Here is a 20,018-nt window from a genome sequence, read left to right as displayed (position 1 = left end):
TATTTGTCCAAGCAGTTTCACAACCAGGGAAATTTCCAGCAATTCATTGTAAATAAAACTGCCGAGGAACCCTATTCTAACATCAAAAGCCTTAACTAACATTTGTTCCAAATCAAGAAAAAAAAAGTATATTTACTCACTGACCCACATTCCTGCTGGAGTGAATCACCAGCAACCACAATCACATATTTTATGCTTTAACCAAGATAACTTCAGTACCCAGGAGTGGTTTCTGGGTTGTGCCCTGCTGCTGGTAACCCATGCCCGCATTATTTATAAAAAAAAAATATCCATTTATCTACAAAATAGATTGCTAAAGGAACCTTTTTTCTTTTGAGCATGCTGGGTGTGACATTTATCCCAGTCCCAGCTCACATCGCGATAAGATCTTGAGGATAGGGAATCCCTCTTTAGGAAATGTTTGCTTTTATGCTGCAAGCTCCTGAAATGACTTTGCAATCCATCTGCTAGCTATTCGTATAGCATACATACACTTTCAGTGCCGATAAGAAAAGGCACATCAATGGATCTTTCTCCTTGCGCAACACAAGCGAGATATTGCGGTAGAAATGCATATAGGCTCCTTGCACTATATTCATTTCGGCTTATCATCTACTCTATAAAAGCCGGTCAGATTCCATTAACCTTTCATGTGCTGTAATACTATATCACCCGTATCTCTGACTATATTAAAGGCAATTTAAAAGCCTGCTTTTTTTTTCACTACGCACCAAGGACCAGGAAATGGAGCCTTTGTCTGAAAAAAAAATGAGTACTAATGAGCCAATATCCTAACCAGAAGAGCAACACGGAAATTATTAACTAGCAAATGCCCCTTATCAACACATTTCCACAACACCCACTTTTCCTTGAGTGACATTCCACAGGCTATTTGTATTTTATCTCCGCTGGCATTTAAACATTACTAATACTTGTACGTCCGGCTGAGACCTAGAACGCATAGCTGCAGGAATGGGGTTCACTAATAATGGGTGCATAATAATATAATATAATATAATAATGGGTGCATAGGATTTTGCTGAACTAGAAGTCCATCTAAGTAATAAACGGATACGTGTAAATGATACCAGCTGCTCTCTAATGACACGTTCATTAATAGGACTGTACTAAGAACAAGAGGTCATCCATTGAGATTATTTTTTATTTAAAGAAGCAAAAAGGGTTCCTTACAGTAAGAACCAAAAAGATAGGTGTGGAATTTACTACCCACAGGGCTCCTGCTATCAAATTCCATTGATGCCTCTGCATATGGGCTGGATATTTTTTTAACCAAGGAAGAATATACAGGGATATAACAGGTTATAACGGCACGATCAGTTACGGTTTGCCAATCCAGCGAAACCATTTTGGAGTCAACAAGGCATTGTCCCCACAACTGGAAATCACTTCAATGTAGGGTCTTCTTCTGGATCGAACAAGGAGGTTGAACTTGATGGACTTGTGCCTTTGTTTTCCAACCCAAATGACTGTTACCCAGCAAACAGAGCAATTATAAGCAGTTATGCTGTCACAACAACCTATGGCTCATTAAAAACAGTGTCAAGTGGCACACCAGTGGGATTAGGTTCTTGTCATCCCACCCATAGCCGGCGAGTGACTCTCATTAAAAGTGGGGACTGTATATACAGTATAGGTTATATGAGATTAGGGCACTATATACAGAACATCCCCTATAAATAAATAAGTGGGGACTGTATATACAGTATAGGTTATATGAGATTAGGGTGCTATATACAGAACATCCCCTATAAATACATAAATGGGGACTGTATACACAGTATAGGTTATATGAGATTAGTGTGCTATATACAGAACATCCCCTATAAATACATAAGTGGGGACTGTATATACAGTATAGGTTATATGAGATTAGTGTGCTATATACAGAATATCCCCTATAAATAAATAAGTGGGGACTGTATACACAGTATAGGTTATATGAGATTAGGGCGCTATATACAGAATATCCCCTATAAATACATATACATGATACTGAGCCACATAAGAATCCGCATTGCCATGCCGTGAATTAATGAATGCCCACGGGCAAGCTGCTTACTTTCCAAGCTCCTCGAACAGCTGGTACTCGTCGGTGAACCTGGTGCAGGTAGTAGTGGAAGCCATGCCGCCGCCTCCTCCTCCCCCGGGTTTCCTCCTTTGGTGGTGCAGGGTCGGGGTGCTGGGGGTCGCGCAGCAGCGCAGGGACAGGCAGGAGCAGATACAGCGCCGAGAACCCAGAGAGCGCGGGCGTAGGGCAACTCCTAACCTGAGCCTGGGGAGGAAGCCTGGCTTACCCTCCTCCTCCTCCTCTCTCAGCCCCTCGCCGCCTCCTCCTCCTCCTCCTCCACTGCACCTCTCGGTACGCAGCAGGGTCGGCTCCCACGGTCACAGCCCACCTTCTACTATGCTTTCACTGGCTTCATCTATTTTCCTCTAATCTCCTTTCTTCACTTTCCACGTCCCGGTTTTCACTTTAGCTCCAAACGGGCAGCATAAACAAACCACAGAAATAAGAAAAGCGCTTCTGCCTTACAATGTTTCGACGCCACAAAGTAACAAAAGCCACAAACTTGATAAAACAACAACAGAAAAAAAATCTAAATAAAGGCAAGAGTTGAAAATGGAGATGAAGGAGAGAGATAATGTAGATATGCTAGGATCCCTCCTCAGGTATGCAGCAAACAGGGGGTATTGCCCAGCAAGCTCTGCAGCAGCATCCGTGATGCAAACCTGTGCCTCCTGCCCCACTGCTGCTAATGACTGCCCAGGAGAAGAAGCTCAGGGTATATGATTGGGGGTTAGGAGTCTATGATGAAGCCTCCTTCTCTTCCCCTCCTCTGGCTGCTCTGTGGATCACACTTCCCTCTAGCGACTCAGCAGCACAATCACGTCTGACACAGAGCATGGCAAGAATAACAACAAGCCACAGGCCACCATCTCCAAGAACATACCCTGGCCTGTGTTCTGTCACCCGATGCCCAATGTGTGGGGCATCCTGTGCCCAGTCAATTCATTCATTCTCTATGTTGTTCTTGTTAGATTCCAGTGCACCTGCTCTTCTGTTTTTGATGACAGGAAGAAGCACATGGAGCCTGGTGGTTTTTGACAGTTAAGCATACACCTGCCAAGTGTCCCACTTTTCAAGGGACTGTTGCATACCTCCAAAGTGTCCCTCTTTAGGCATGAATTCCCCCTGTCGCTGTTTCTTTCCCTGATGATGCCTCTTTTCTATTATCTGAAAATGTTGTTTCAGTGATCTGCATCCCTAAATAATACAATGATGTGTACAGAAATAGAAGAAAATGTGTTTATAAATCAAAGTGTATAAATAAAATACATTATTGTTCTTCTAAATGCCTTACTCTGTTACAAAATAACTACATGTTCCCTGAAAAGTCTTGATAAATCTCTTCTCTTAGTCTGTCAATTCTAGTCTTGTCTTACCCCTTGAATATACGTATTGTGAGAAACCCTGCGTACATTGTTGGGGCTATTTAAATAATTCTCATAGCCACACGCTCTAAAACAAAGGTCATTGGCCATTTTAAACAGCATGTATGCAGTCGCTCCTCTGGCCCCAAATCAGCCAGTCCATCCTTCCTCCCATTACCATTTGGAAGTTTACAAACAGGGGACGTTATGTTGGTGCAACTGTTGGCATTGTAAGGACTTAATGACCATAAATGATGGGTTTACATGCTTACACTTAATTTAAAGAAAACATATAGCACATAAATAATAAATATGTCTTGCATAGGCCTATGGTCCCCATCCACTAATGGGATCCCTATGGTCAATGATAGCCTAAATCTACTAATACAGAACAGTGGTTAAGGGGAATTTTTATTGTAAATCATTTTGCTGCAAATGCATTTTTCTGAGAGCGGATTTGTGTTGTGTTTCATGGTGTGGTGCAACTAGATAATTGGAAAAGATGATTCATGTAAAAAAAATGCATATAATATCAGAATACATGAAATAACCTGCCTTGTTTATTATTCTTTTATTTTTTATAGTCACAATTCCAGAAACAGCAATTGTGTTTTTAGATGTTATCTTAATCTAGTACACACAAGGATATGGAGTCTATATCAGGGCCTACATAATGGCATAGCTAAGATTTAAAATGTGAAATATTTGGCTATAGGGGGCACACCAAGACTTTTTGGACAATGCTTTGCTTCCAACTTTGTGGGAACAGTTTGGGGAAGGCACTTTTCTATTCCAGCATGCCTGTGCCTCTTACAAAGCAAGGTCCATAAAGAAATGGTTAGATGAGTTTGGTGTGGAGAAACTAGACTGGCCCATACAGAGCCGTGACCTTAACCCCATTAAACACCTTTGGGATGAACTGAAACAGAGATCATGAGCCAATCCTTCTCCTCCTTCTGTGTATGTATTGCACTCTGACAATGATTCATTTTAAAGTGAACTGTACATTTTAAAATATTACTATTGCCCCTGAAATCAATACAGTTTAAACAGGTTATGAAGAGCATTGTAATTATGATCTCCAAAATAAGAATCTACACTTCAACATTTAATTAGAAATGATAGCTTTGCTTCTTTTCAGCTGGTCTTCAAAGCAGAATAATGCATGATTCTTTATATTGTGTATTGTACAACCACCCTGCAGCAAAACATGATTACCATAATTCACACTTATACGCATTGAGTTTGAAAATAAGTGGTTATTGAGGCAAGAATTGGCAGGCCATGAGGAAATGGAGTGACCATGACTAGGAGTGCAGGAGAGAAAGCTAGATCTAGTTGTGGCTCTTAGTACAACTAAAAGGAAAAGCTATAAAGTAAATCTGAATGAATAGATAACGCCAATGCAGTGGACAAATTCATAGAGAAATGCTTTTGACTTGATAAAGGGAAGACTCCCTCAATCTATTTTTTTCATTCTCCCTCTCTCCTGCACACAACACTATGTGGCAGCCCCTCAGCCCTCCACACACAACACTATTGTCAGGATTCTATCCTGACTGCAGGAGAGTTAAAGTTTAAAGCTTCATTCGCTATGTATTTTTTATGTTCAGCTGTGTTTGGTTATACTATATTTGTCTCCCCCACCTGGACCCTATGCCATTACCACACCTGACCCAACCAACAGGCTTTATTACCCTGCCTCCCTCACCTGAAGCCTATGTCATTCACACTTGACCTAATGACCAGACCTATATCTGGACACTCCCCTGTTTGTTGGTGCCTTTGCATTGAAGTTATAGGACCGTTTTGCTCTGGCCCTGTACCTGATCCTGACTTGTACCTGATCCTGAATTGTTCCTGCCTTTAGCCCTTCAAGTGGGCTTTCTACCTTGTGCCTTTGCAAGTGGGCTTCCTGTCTTCAGCCCTGCCAAGTGGGCTTCCAGGCTTCAGCCCTGCCAAGTGGTCTTCCTGCCTTCAGCCCTGCCAAGTGGGCTTCCTACCTTGTGCCCTGTCCAGTGGGCTTGCTTCCTACCTTGTGCCCTGTCCAGTGGGCTTCCTGCCAAGCGCCCCTCCAGGGGGCTTCCTGCCATATGTCCGTTTTCTTGCTTAGAAATCCATAGCATTACCTGGAATTCTGCCTGTGGTGTATTCCTTTGTGCCTGTCTGTCTTATCCTTCGTTACCATGCATCGCCGTGTGCAGACAGAACCCCAGGAATCCCCTGCAATGAGGCTCCTACCCAACCTGATTACCAGGGCCCTGACAACTATCTGTAAGACCCTCAACCCTATATACATCACTTTACCTACAGCCCTTCGCCTCTACACACTTTACATTAGCCCCCTTCCCTGATCACAACACTATCTCACAACTCTTTATCCCTCTTAATGCACATAACATTACAGCCCCTCTTCTTTCCTCATATGAGCCACTATTTTGCAGCCCATTGTCAGGATGCAAATTATTGGTCATGCTGGTTGGGGCATACAGTAAAGGTCCAATCATTTGTGAAAAAAATGTCATTAGACACATTCCTTGCACTGGGACCCCCTACAGTGTCCCTGCAGCATTTTAGTCCAGTATTTGCTGGTTACCACTTTACAACAGGAGTTCCAGCAGGAGAGACACTGCTATGACAGCTTCCTTCTCTGTGACATGTGATCTCATGTGCTCTTCTTGCACTGCCTTGAGATAGCATGTTGAGGATGTGGCTGTGGCACCATCATCAGAGCTGAAGGCTGTTCTCTTCTGGCTGATTCAAGATCAATTCGATGAGCCGGATGCAAGCGAATCTGAAACGCAAAGCTTCACATGGCCCTACAAAAATCTCCAAGATATCCAGTGAAGGGAGAACTAATTGTATAAAAGTCCAACAGCCCATAGACTAAAGGCGTGTGGACGACTGCTACACTTTTACATACGCCTAAATGTAGAAGTATACAAGTATCGGATTGGAAAGGTAAATTTGGTCCTGGCATTTTAAGCACCTTTACATGCAGATTGGAGGCACTCATTGTAGCATATGGCTGTGTGTGTCAAGAGCGTGGGTTAGTGGGTGGCAGGGGTCATTGGCCGGTCTTGGCCTGTTGGATAGTATTATGCTTACTTGGCCCAGCAGTCATGCATCCATCTTGGCTTTATGACCTCATATTTCTTGTAATGTCCATGAAGGCTTTGTGAGATGAGATGGCGTTTTATAAAAGATATATAATGATAGTTCTTATATTTTGGCTTTGTTTTTTGTTGTTGCAAGGCAGATACATCTATAAAGATGAATATCAGATTTTATTTTGAAAAGAAAATATTCCATTAATTATAGTTCTATTTTTAAAGCTCTTTGTGGTGACCATCAGAGTTTAGCATTTAAAAACACAAACATAAATATAACTTTTAAAAGGACTAAAGACTTTCAAAGAATATGATGTTTAATAATTACAGTTCATTAATTATGAATGTATTCTTTCAGAATTAGCAAATTATAATAAATTTTAATGACAATTGTAGATAAGTCTAGCTGTAAAAATACTTGCAATCAAAACATTAATTAACTATGGTAATAGGAGAATCATTTCTGGATTAGAGCATTATGAAAAGCAGGAACAATCATATATATAAATATATATATGAAACTTTTAAATGTTTTGATTATAACCGAGCTCCTACTTAGTGCTGGACTGGCAATCACAAGGTGGCCCTGGCACTTTAAGGCCAAATGCTGTCTCATGGTATAGGTGCAGCCGACGGATGAATATTTGTGGCTGCATGCTACATTTTTATGCAACATAGGAGGCACTCCATTAGCCCACCGAATATTTGCCCAGTGAGCAAGATGGCTGGGCGATCATGTTACTTTGCAGGTTACTGATCACACAACACCTTAAGTATCATGAAATAATACAGATATCCACATATGGTGGATGCCCAGAATGTATACCATACACAACAAAAGGTTGCATCCCACATTTTCCAGGACTGGCTATGTCTATAATTGACATTGGACATCCAGAAATTGAGCTGCATGCAAAGCCAGATATATACACAATAGTATGTGCCAAATTGGACACACGTATCCCATAAAAGTCCCTTGAACAAGACATTGCCCATTCTTTGAGTTGGTCTCCTCTATACGTGGGTGCAATATCTGACTCACGGGCCAGGCTCAGCTCAGTTACTCAATTAAATAAAACACCAACACACAATATGGGTTTGAAAAGGCCACAGATATTTTCTTTAACAGTAATTGTCCCGTAAAACCTGAAATAACATAGATGCGTTAACAGCCCACTATACGCTCAACTCCATAGATCCCTCAATACAGCCCCTTAACAAATTTCAGCATTAACCCCCACCTGTGCGCCCAATGTCAACAGTGTGCGAGAAAAAAAAGCCTTAATATTTGAATCCTCAGCCGTCCTGTACCACCGGGCCGTATGATCCTGTGCCGCCGCAGAGAAAAACCTCTGGAGTGGCCGCACCAAAACCACCAACTTGGCGTGCAGATTCCCGCCAACTGTTCCTGCCTGCTTGTGTGTCCGTGTGGGGGATGGGGTTCTGCAGCCGGAAAACCCCCTACCCCCCTTCATGATGGAGACTGGGAAAAGAGGGGCCCCCCTGCTCCAAAGCCTGAGCCTCCTAGCCTGGATACCCGAACAAGCCCCACGGCAGCTGCCCCAGGTAACTGCCTAAGCCTTTCCCTGGTGTCTCCCTACATGACATCAGCGCAGGCCGCGGTGCAGGCTGCACCCGGACGTCCCGCCAGCTTCTCTGCCTCAGTGGATGACTCCTGGAGGACCTCCATCCGGGGAAATGTGGTGGTAGGCCTCAGAGGCCTATACTAGGCCAAACCTCCTCCTCCATCTGCTGACTCCTTGCACGCTGCGCCCCCTTTTCCATCTGAGGAGTGGCCAGCAGCCACAGGATCCCCAGCTGGGCCATCTAAAATTCTTCCCATGTGCCCATCTGGCACGCTGTGATCGAACGCTGCGAAGGCCGAAGCCTTCTCCATGCCACTGCACTGCTCGCCGGTAGGCCTCTGAAGGCTTTGCCTCCCAGGCCCCGTCCTGGGCCATCTGTGTAGTTCTCTTCAGGCCTGCCTCTGCCCCGATGCTCCAACACTGCTGCAGTCCTCCATGCCAGACTTCAGGAACAGTGCAGCCGGATCCAGCATGCGGCCTAGTCGCTCCTGCAGCCACGAGGTCCAACAGCTGCTCCAGAACCCCAAATCCACACAGACACCTGCAGGGGACGAGAAGAGGGGGGAGAAAAAGGGGGCACAAAGAAAGAACAGACATGCACACAAAAAAGCCCCAGACAACAAGGAACAGACTCAAAAACACAGAAACAAGAGACAGCCACAGAATCAAGAGAGACATAGACAACAAGAGACAGACCCAAAAACAAAATGACACAGAAAACAGAGACAGTCCAGGACACAAGAGAGAAACAGACAGCAAGATGACACCAAAGAAACAGAAGCTAGAGACAGCCAAGGATGCAAAAGAGACACAGACAACAACAAAAGACAGACCTGAACCAAAAAGACAAATAAACAAACAAAACAAAAAACCACAGGCACAAAAGAGCCGAATACAAAAAGAGACAGACAGGGAAAGACAAACAACACCAGGTAAGGTTTAACAAAATGGATCCTTACCCCTGTGATCACCAAACTTAAATATCCTCCTACCAAAACTCCTCCCCTAAATTCCACAGGCCTTTGCCACAACAGGGTGCTTGTGTTCCCGGGGCCGAATCCTCCCCGTGTCCCAATACCTCGGGCGGAGGGTCGTCCGCTGTCCGGGGAGATGTTTTCCCGGGACCCGCGGACAACCCTTCGCCTGCTACTAGTGCCGTGAGCGGAGGACCAACCGCCGTCCCGAACGGCCGGCGTACGGGAACCGCGGTCAGACCTCCTCCCGGCGGCGTCCGGAGCCGGGATGGTGACACTCCCGGCGGCGTCCGGAGCCGGGAGAGTGACACTCAGTGCCCACTCTAGTCCATTCTGGCCCCCTGTGGGCTTCATTCTGTTGCTTATCTAAGGTATTTATAGAAGTAAGAGGGAGGTGATCATGCCACTTTACAGATCACTGATCCGATATCACCTAGTAGTGTATATTGAACAATAGGGGAACTGGCATCTCCATAAGGGTGTATATATTTTAAAGCAGAAATACTAAAATGGTGCAAGATTTACAGAATAAAGTAGTATGAGGAAAGTTTCTTAATGTGTATTGCTCTGAGGAAAGACAAAAGAGAAGGGTTCACACTAAAATGTCTAAACATTTTAAGATAAGAAAATACAGGAAGTAAATGTCATGCACGACAAGAGGAAGTATTTTTCATTTGAAAAGTAGTGAAATTGATTCGCCTGTCAGCAAAAGTTGTATATACAAAAAATATGAAAGAAGAAGTTTAAGTGCATGCATAGGCTTAAAGCTGTCCAATTTTTCCTATTATTTGCAACAGTAAAATATACACTGGCTGCATTAGTAACAAACACATTTATTTGCATTACCATTATATTTTTTCTTTATCCTTTTCATTCTAATTGATAGTAACCTTTGTTTGGTGCTACCATAAGTTTCCTTTGACATTACTTTTTGGCTGCTGGTATAGCAAGTTGCAATGGATGGTGATATTTTTCCAGCCCTGATTTTACATTTTGCAGTCCCTGATATATATACCATATTTGCTTGGTTATAATACAAGCTTATAAAATACAACTTGTCTGTAGGGTATGCAGGGTTGGAGCGTAGTGCAGTGAGGTAGGTAGGGACTTGAACAATCAAGTAATGAGGCATAGGTGTTGTGGGTTTAAATAGCCCTCTAGGAACCAGCTCCTCCCCACCAATTTCAGAGACCCATCCCTCATCAGTGAATCCAATGGAGTAGTGATTGTCAATCACTACTCGTACCGCCCCTAGCCAGGTCCTTTGCGTCACTGGGGGCGCCATCACGTGTGGCGTTCCTCCTGTGCGGCATTCGGTATGTGGCTGCACAACCCTAGATGCCCACCCGGGAGAGTGCAGTCGCCCTGTCCTACTCCGCTACTGCACAATAACTTCTGAACACCATCTTTGGGCGCTCTGGGTCATAAGTCGTCTGTATGGACTCAGTTCCTGACAGGTGTGTTCCACAGAACACACGGGTGGAGCACACCTTATAAAGGAAACAGAGCTGAAGCAAAGAGCTGAAGCAGAAGCAAGGAATGGAAGATCAGAACAGAGCAAAAGGAAATCCAGGAATGGATCGAAGCAAAACAGGGGAAACTGAAGCAAGAGCGAGATACGCAGCTCCACAGCCTGGGTAGGACGTGACACATCATCATTTTCATTTACATTTCATTGCTTCTTCACTCTCACTCTTACACACTCTCTCATGTTCTCTCACACTCTCTCATAGTCGCACTTTTTCACTCTCTCACTCATGCTCTCTCACACATCCTCTCAAGGGTGGTGCCTCTGGGCACAGCCTCTTCTCTGATTGAAGAAATTGAAGAGAGGCTATCCCCGTGGCTTGTCCCTTTTGCTGAAGTTCTCCAAGGGGACAGAATAATGCATAAAGATTTGCGGAGAAAGAAAGATGCAGAAACACTTCTCTTTCTCCGCAAGGCCTGGTTCATGGAAAGCAGACGAAGATAGAAGACACGGGGGCAATCAGGTCGCCTATAAATGGTTTCAGCCACATTCATTGCTAACAGGTGTATAAAATTAAGCACATAGGTATGCCATCTCCATAGACAAACATTGGCAGTAAAATGGGTTATTTTGAAGAGCTCAGTGACTTTTAATGTTGCAGTGTCTTAAGATGCCACCTTTGCCACATGTGTGTTTGTGACATTTTTGACTTGCTAGATCTGCCCAAATCCACTGAGCATCTAGGAGTAACAACAGCTCAGCCATGAAGTGGTAAACCACACACACACGCTCACAGGGCTCAGTGTTGAAGCACGTAGTGCATACAAGTGCAATGTACTTACTACAGAGTCTGCCAAACTGCCTCTGGAAGCAACATCAGCACAAGTGTGTAAGTAGCTTCATGAAATGGGTTGTCATGGCTAATTAACTGCACACAAGCCAAAGATCACTATATGCAATGCTAATTGTCAGCAATCGAGATGTGTCTACCTCTTCACTATCTGAAAGCCCGGTGGAAGAATCTGGGTTTGGTGGATGGCAGGAGAATGCTACTTACTGGATTGTATAGTGCCTGGTGTAAAGTTTAGTGGAGGAGGTTTAGGTTTGGGACCATTTTTTTAGGGTTTGTACTAGGTCCTTTAGTTGCAGTGAATGGTAATAATGCTAGAGTATACAAATACATTTGAGACAATTGGATGCTTCCAACTTTGTGACACCAGTTCAGGGGAAGCCCTTTCCTGTTTCAACATGACCGTGCCGCTCTGGACAAAGCAAAGTCCATAAAGATGTGTTTTGACGAGTTTGGTGTATAGGAAGCCCTGACCTTAACCTCAATGAACCCTTGGGATGAAATGGAACACCAATTGCCATACCTTCATTTCCAATATCAGTGCCTGATCTTACAAATGCTCTTTTGGCTGAATGGGCACAAATTTCCAAAGACACACTCAAAAATCTTATGTAAAGCCTTCCCAGGAGATCGGAGGCTATTATAGCCACAAGGGGAAGGGCCAACTCCATATTAACAACAAGCTCATTTTGGGTCCCCTACAAATATGCGAAATGCCACAAGAGAAATGTTTTATGTTAAAAATTGACTTCATTATTTTTTTCATACATAATTTTCAGTACACATATGACTAACCTATCCAGAAATAAAGGTTTAGTGGAAAATAATAGTAAGTATGTTATAAGATACACTGTGGATTCAAATAAAATTGGGTCCTCAAAACCATTTGCCAAACAACCTTTTTGAGGACTTTCCAAGTCACAAAACAAATAAATACCCAATTTATGCATGACGGCATTTAGAATGTATATCGCATCTGATTAGATGGCGCCAAGCTACCCTGGATAGCTATTGTTATGTGCATTAACAAAATATAGTTAATGGAAAAGCTGGAAAAACAGATACGACTCCATTTTAAAGAACATGATTACCATGAGTATAGCTCAGATATGGAACTTTTCTTTTTATACAAACTTGTACACTAACTGATTTCTTAAGCATAACATTTTTTGCTATCCAAAGTTTCTATTTTTGTTAATTTTTTTGGTTTTATCATCAATAAAAATAAAGTAATAATTTTAGAACATTAAAGCAATGTTTTCCTCTTAGCAGAGTGTTTATAGATTGGTCTAAAAGTTTGTCTGCACATTGAGTGATATACAAAAGTAATGTGGTTTTAAAAAGGCTATAATCGATTAGCTGCCTAACCGCAGATTCAATCAGGTCCACTAAAAAATTCTGGCTTGCCAAGGGGCAGTGCACAAGCTCACTGTCTGCTTTTGTCAACATTCTTTCGAGAGGGAAGATATCTGTAATTTTACTTTATTTCAATTATAGTAAACACCTTTTCCTTTCATCCAGCATTACGGTATTATGTGTATTTTTCTTCGGGGCAGCTTAATATTTGGCTGCTCCTCAGACTCCCTTACCATGTGTTGTGTGGGTGCAATGGGCAGCTTGTCAATAAGAAAATAAACTTGGTACCAGAATTCCTTTAAATCTTAACAGAAGCTGTGACAACAACTTTGCCTCTGTACCAATTGCGCCCAACTCACAAGGGGTCTGCATTGAATCCATGAGCCCATCATAGCATTCTAGAAAATACTGACTTTCTGGGAGTTCCTGAGATAACCCATTTAACTGCTGTATTAAATGGATGCTCATTCCCACAGTTTTTATTTACATTATTGATCCTTCCCCTTTTATAAGCTGCATATCAGTTTCTCCAGCAAAGGCACAACCCAACCTACTGAATAAGGTACCATGTCACAAATGACTTTTCCTTATAAGAAGCTTGTCTACTGAGGGTGCAAATTATTGTGCTCCTATTTATGCAACTGACTTCTAGCTTTAATGAATTCCCAAGCAATAACGACAAATGGAGCAGTCAAAATAGCAAGAATATTCTGTTGGTTACTATGTTGATATGTCTACTTTTAAAACTTTGCACCAAAATAGCCCCCTAATTATTTTCCTGTAACAATTGATTGTATTTCTTAGTGTTCATCACACTGTCATTTTTGTTAGGTCTTTTGTTCTTTCAAGAAGAGGATAATTACTGTAATTAATGGTTCCAGTTGTTTTCTGATAGCTTTGTCAGATCATTCCTCTGTTCGTCAACATCAGCATCTAACAAAGACTAAGAATATGCAGTTGACTTGTTATAACAATGCAAGCTGTCCGTTAACTAGATATGAATAGAAGTAAGAGAAAATGTTTACAGCCAACGTGTAAATATGAGAAGCTATTACTCTGGCTTAAATCCTAGAGAAGGCTTACATTAATAATATCCTCTTAAACTGATAAGGATCACACTGCACACATTTGAGGCTACCTTGTGTTTGGTAGAAAGACAGGAAGGAGCTAAGCAATAAGGCAGCTTCATGATATTAGTCATGGACAGATGGTAGTAGACAAACAGTTGTGACAAAAACTGATACCTTACACTGCCTGTTAGAGAGTTGCCAGGAAAGCTTTCAGCTTTAGACCCAAACTCAGGGTATTACAAATAAAAATATTTATGGCATTAGAACACTAATGTTAAAGAGACACTCCCGCCATCATATGTACTTTAATTCTGCACCATCAGAGGCATCAGACTGTCCCTTTAATCTTTAGTCCTCGTGCTACACAACAGAAAATATGGCTCATCTGACACTCCTTCTTTTGTTATTCTTGGCATCACTAAATTCCTTTATATGATATTGTGTTTGTTTTATATATATATATGTTTTATTTAAGTGATCTATTTTTCTTTTTATTGTTTTGTTTCTTTTTAAAATGACTTTTTTTTTAATAGAAAATACCCACTCCTGACTTTTCCTATTTTTTGATTGTTTCAGAGAACTATAGGGTACCAGTGTATATAAATAGCCCAAAGCTAATAGACTTCTTGAAAGACGTCAATAAAATGGATGAAGTGGAAACATTTGACAGCTCTCTAAGCAGCAAGGGACAGCAATCATGCAAATATACCAACAGAAGAAATAAGTAATAACTGTGCTGTTTTATTTATGCCTCATTAAGCCAGGTACTAATTGAGATCACTGCTAGATTTAATCAGGTGGCAGAATGGGAAGCACAAAACTCATTGATGCATTATGTTCCTTAGTTTATGAACAGCTACTCAAATTGTATTTGAGATGGGACCCTTCAAACCATTGTGCTTAGGGGCCCTAAAACGTTGAGCCTATTTTGTTTTTAATACACAGTCATCTTCTGAAATCTTCTGTTTCATATACGGCAATATTTAGCCCAGGGGGCAACTATACCAGGTGATCAAGTAATAAAGCAGTCCAAGCCATATTTGAAATAAAACAATGCCCAATATGTACTCTGCAGTCTGGTCTCAAAAACTCATAAACAGATAGGGATTGCTTTAAAAATACATAAAGGAAACACAGAAAGGATACAACCAGTAGATTACTTCTAAAGGTCCTTTTACTCTGGTGGTTTTGTGTGAAATTGCAAGTACCACACTCAATAAATGTTCCAACGATGGCCTAAGATCTTTAAATCAGAGCCGCCCAGGAAGCAATTGAGTCCCTGCACCCCCCTGTACCCCTGAATTACTGCCCATAGTAGAAAAAGAGGCCATTATCCTTTGGCTCCTTAGCTTTAGTTTATGGTAGTTCTAGTTTATGTTCAACAGCTTAGTGCTTTAAACATTGGGATCATTTTGGATTGTGTTTACCTCTCAGAGTGATTTTATCTAAAAGACAACACATGTTTACTTAAAATTCTATGTAGAGACACCAGATAACTAATAGCATAACAAATATGAGTATTTTAAGGAAATCTGTTCCCTACGGAGAATAATGTAAAGCTTCTAGGCAAGTTTTTTTTGTGTCTTCCATTTACTTAGTTTTGCTCACAATTCTGGAGAAGGTTAAAGCAGGGCTTGACAAATTTGTTGGGAATCTAGGCGCCAGGTAAAAAAGTTAGGAGCCAGGATTTTTTTAAACTAACAGTTGGTCAGGAGGGATCCGATCATCATCAGCCCACTTACTAAACTCACAGCGTTTGACCTGGAAGCACCCTGGACTTTCAGGTCAGTGCTGTTTTTGTTTTTTTTTTAAATACATTTTTTTCATTTTTTTAACTCTTTCGATGCTGATGTTCCATTGGAGCACAGCATTGACAGATATTTAGTCCCCACAAGCTTGTGGGGACAAATGTTAACCCCTGCAATGCCACGAATGTGTCATACACAATTGTGGCATTGAAGGGGTTAACGCTGCACCGTCGCTCTCATGGAGTGATCAGGCAGCAGGGGGGTGTTGGGGCTGGTCTCCACACTCATGGCGAGACCAAAGAACTCTCTCACCCTGTCCCTGAAGCTGCCTCTGGCAGCTGGGAAGCAATTGCTGGTCTATAGACCAGCCATTGCAGGGGGGAGTCTATGATGACTGCTGTAGGCTTCTATGCCTACAGGAATCATCAAAGGGCTTGTGGGGGCTCGTTTTTTTGCTGTTGCTGGTCTGCCTGGGCTTCCAGGCAGACCACCGGCAGCAGAGCCCCTTACAAAACGGGAGTTAACCCCTAAAACGCCACGATCGCGGCATTGAAGGGGTTAACACTGCACTGTCGCTCTCAGGGAGCGATCAGGCAGCGGGGGGGGGGTGTTGGGGCTGGTCTCCACACTCATGTGGAGACCGAAGAACCCTCTCCCCTGTCCCTGAAGCTGCCTCTGGCAGCTGGGACTCAATTGCTGGTCTATGGACCAGCCATTGCAGAGGGAGTCTCTTTGATGACTGCTGTAGGCTTCCATACCTACAGGAGTCATCAAAGGGCTTGTGGGGGCTCGTTTTTGCTGTTGCTGGTCTGCCTGGGCTTCCAGGCAGACCACCAGCAGCAAAGCCCCCAAAACGGGAATTAACCCCTAAATGCCGCGATCGCGGCATTGAAGGGGTTAACGCTGCGCTGTCGCTCCCATGGAGCGATCAGGCAGCTGGGGGGTGTTGGGTGAGGTCCCCAGACTTGTGTGGGGACCCAATCAACACACAAACCCCTTCCCTGAGGCTGCCTGAGGCAGCTGAAAACACGAGTGCTGCTTTTCCAGCAACCGCGTTTTCAGCCTACAGGCTCACTCCGTGGGAGTGATCTCAGGCTCGGGGGCGGGCTCGGAGTGGCTGTGCTGTCTGCCTAGACTTCTGGGCAGACAGCAACAGCGCCCCCGTGTGGTGACTCAGCCTCTTACATCCACAATTTTTTCTGGATGTAAGAGGCTGACAAAACCTAGGCGCCAGGACAAAATTCTCTGTCGCCATGGCGACCTGGCGCCTGGGATTTGTCGAGCCCTGGGTTAAAGGATGATAAGCAAATAGTGTCATTCATTGTGGTAAAGTTGTGGAATGAGTTGACATCTAAGAAACTCTGTATTTATGGGAGTTGCTGCCCTAGGCTTGACATCGTCGGGGATTATATTATGAGCCCTTCCCTGCATTTACCACATAGAAGGGGGTCTCCTCCATGGTGGACCACCAGTGTGGTGACTGGGCAGTTGTCTTCCCAAGTGGAATAACACAAACTTCCTTGACTTTGAAAGGGCTACATATGACAGGGAAAGACAATTGCATGTGTAACCTAGATTCTATTTATATGTTTCCCATGGGTACCTTTTTTTTGTACCATGACGTGTTGCCATAGGAATACTTCATGTAGAAGGGCATGGCCAAAGATGGATATTTTTATACCTTCTTCTAAAAATATAGATTTGGCTATATCTAAAATATAGAAACTATTATATCTAAAATATATATTTTACAATATGTGAGATATTGATTTGAGAATATGAAAGTATCATTCTGCAGTCATATTCTGTGTTGGTAAATCACTTGCATAATACCTGAGAAAGATCCTTGAAAAATCCTTTTGTTTTTAGGATAGTTAATGAAATTATTTTTAATTATTTATATTATTTAACATGCACGCAGCTTTGAATGTGCAAGATAACCTGTTTGAAATAAATGAATTCTCAGTGTCTGTGGAATGAATAGAATAAACAATTTTCCCAAGGGGTAATCTGAAGTGCAGAAAACATTTCCCAATGGAATTATTAGCTTGAATCTAATGATGGTTCTTTAGAAGTCACCAAGATAAGCAGGCAAAGTGCATGTGTGTGGTAAGGAGCAAGAGAATAGATGCGTGGTTAGAATCAGGACCTGCTAGAATCCATGTTGGCGCTATGAAAAGTCGATACAGTTACTAACAAGTTTGATTACACTTGCACTGCAGTATAAAAAGTAACCATCTAAACTGAAGGGGTTAATATATTAAATGTTTTTATAAAAATAACATAGAAATAATGATACATTAAAAACGTTATACATATGCAACTTGTGGTGGAATGGCCAAAGCGGAATATATTTAGCGTGTGAAAAACAGTAACGATGATAATATTAGTCATAATTCTTTTGCACTGTTGTATTAACCCTTTGAGTGCTAGGGGCAGGACAAATGCTTCCCTATGGTAGACCAGGCCAATTTTCATTTTTCAATTTTCAAGTTTTATTATAAGGCAACCTACGGAATATATTTTTTTTAAGGACGAGTAAAGCTATTCATATATACCTAGTGTCGGACAAATTTCAAACACACAATATACATTCACTTGCCACTTTATTAGGTACAGCTGTTCAATTACAAATAGCTTATCATCCAATCACATGGCAGCAATTCGATGCATTTAGGCATGTAGACATGGTCAATACAATTTGCTGAAGTTCAAACCAAGCATCAGAATGGGGAAGAAAGAGGATCTATGTGACTTTGAACGTGGCATGGTTGTTGGTGCCAGATGGGCCGGTCTGAGTATTTCAGAAACTACTGATCTACTGGGATTTTCATGTAAAACCATCTCTAGGGTTTACAGAGAATGGTCCAAAAAAGAAAAGATATCAGCAGAAATCAGAGGAGAATGGGCACAAGGTAGTTTTCTGATCTTTCTAACAATTTATACTATGTAATACAGAGCCTAGCATGCACAGTCCTGTACATATATGAGATATCCAGGAGCTTGGCAGTAAGGGTAGTGGCCACAGGGGTTGAAAATGGGGTGGTTGAGGTGTTTTGATTAGGGCAAAGCACAGGGCAATTATGTTGCTATTTAAAGTTCATTTAGTATAAAAGGTGCCCCTGACCCACTAAGAATTAGGGAAGCTTAACCGCTGACATTAGGGGATCCTCTCTATTCAAAAGAAGCTCAGAGGAGTTTGGGCATGTACGCAGGGTGTTGCATTGTGTGAAAACTTGAGTATTGTGGGGAACATTTAATCATGTAAAAGGCCTAAAGTGGGCAGAGTAACTAATTCCAGTATCAATAAGGCTTATGAAAATCATAAGTGATTACAGGGTATTAGTTCACCATGAAACCTGTTACCACAAACCCCTATTAGTGGCATAGTTCATAATGAAACATTTATGAGTAAGTCTATGCACCAAATCACTAATGAACCCAGCCCCAGAGACTCACATTGTCACACAATATTAAGGGCACAAACTGTTTTAACCACAGGTAAGACCAAATATTCATTGAGTAGCTGACTATTTATGCATATGACCTTTTGTCTTTTTAATGCCAAGGTAGATAAACAGTATTATCTAGGCTCGAATGTAAGAAATGTAAGCTAGCTATGCTATGGCATTAAACAGTTAAGTTGTGTAAAATGGAGTATGATGCTAAACAATATTTCTTCATTGCATTTTCAAACTGAAATTCTCCGATAGCAGCTTCTTTAAGAGACTTTATGTAAGGAAGTGCCCTATAAATTTAAGTGTGTTTTCGTGCTACTTTATAAACTAATCGAACAAACAAAACTCTGACTAGGAACATAAATTGAATGTTAAGGAAGTACTACAGTCCAGTGCACAGAAAAATGAATTATAACTTTCCATTCTGTAAGGGAGAGAGAGCACATTAAGCACAGTTTACATATAACAAATCTTCAGCTTTGTGCATTGTTCTTGCTGGCGAATAGATATTACCTTTCTGGATGTGTCTCTTTTCAGCTTAAGAAATCAATTCTGTCAGTGACCCATATTTCAATATAGGAGCCAGACGTGAACCAAATGAGTTGTAAATCTGCCAGCCTCCTCCAGGTGGCTCAAAATCTGCTCACTGTTGGGAGACAATTAACAGGTTGCAGGGATGTACCTAGAGTATTTGGAAAGGGGGGCTAATTCTATATTTGGCACCCCACCCATACTCTAAAATGTAAAAAGACCCACACTCTCAATCACTCACTCACTCACTCACACTTTCACTCACTCTCTCATGCTCTTTCACTCTCTCTCTTAATGTCTCCCTACCATTGTTTGCCGAGAAGAAGAGGCAAGAGAAGAAGCGGAGTTGCAGGAAAGTTGAAAGGGACTAGGAAGTGCTTGGCAGAGAATGTAGGGAGAGGGAGTTTGGCTCTT

General features: G+C 42.2%; 1 protein-coding gene across 10 annotated transcripts in view; it reads right to left on the bottom strand.

Annotated features, from left to right (window-relative positions):
- The window catches only part of CAMK2D (calcium/calmodulin dependent protein kinase II delta), an 86,021-nt gene extending 83,183 nt beyond the window's left edge, over positions 1-2,838 (bottom strand). Inside the window, exon 1 of one of the 10 annotated variants that reach the window (XM_053461453.1) lies at positions 2,081-2,838. In XM_053461453.1, the coding sequence (XP_053317428.1) occupies positions 2,081-2,145 (65 nt within the window). In that variant the 5' untranslated portion in view covers positions 2,146-2,838. The remainder of the gene's footprint in view (positions 1-2,080) is intronic. The other 9 variants (XM_053461454.1, XM_053461444.1, XM_053461445.1 and 6 more) reach the window with 9 other exon arrangements.
- Between the last annotated feature and the right edge of the window lie 17,180 nt (positions 2,839-20,018).

The sequence above is a fragment of the Spea bombifrons genome, chromosome 1, assembly GCF_027358695.1.
Source record: "Spea bombifrons isolate aSpeBom1 chromosome 1, aSpeBom1.2.pri, whole genome shotgun sequence".
NCBI classification, from domain to species: Eukaryota; Metazoa; Chordata; class Amphibia; order Anura; family Pelobatidae; genus Spea; species Spea bombifrons.
The sequence above is the reverse complement of the archived record's forward strand: the minus strand, read 5'-3'. Positions and strand labels throughout refer to the sequence as shown.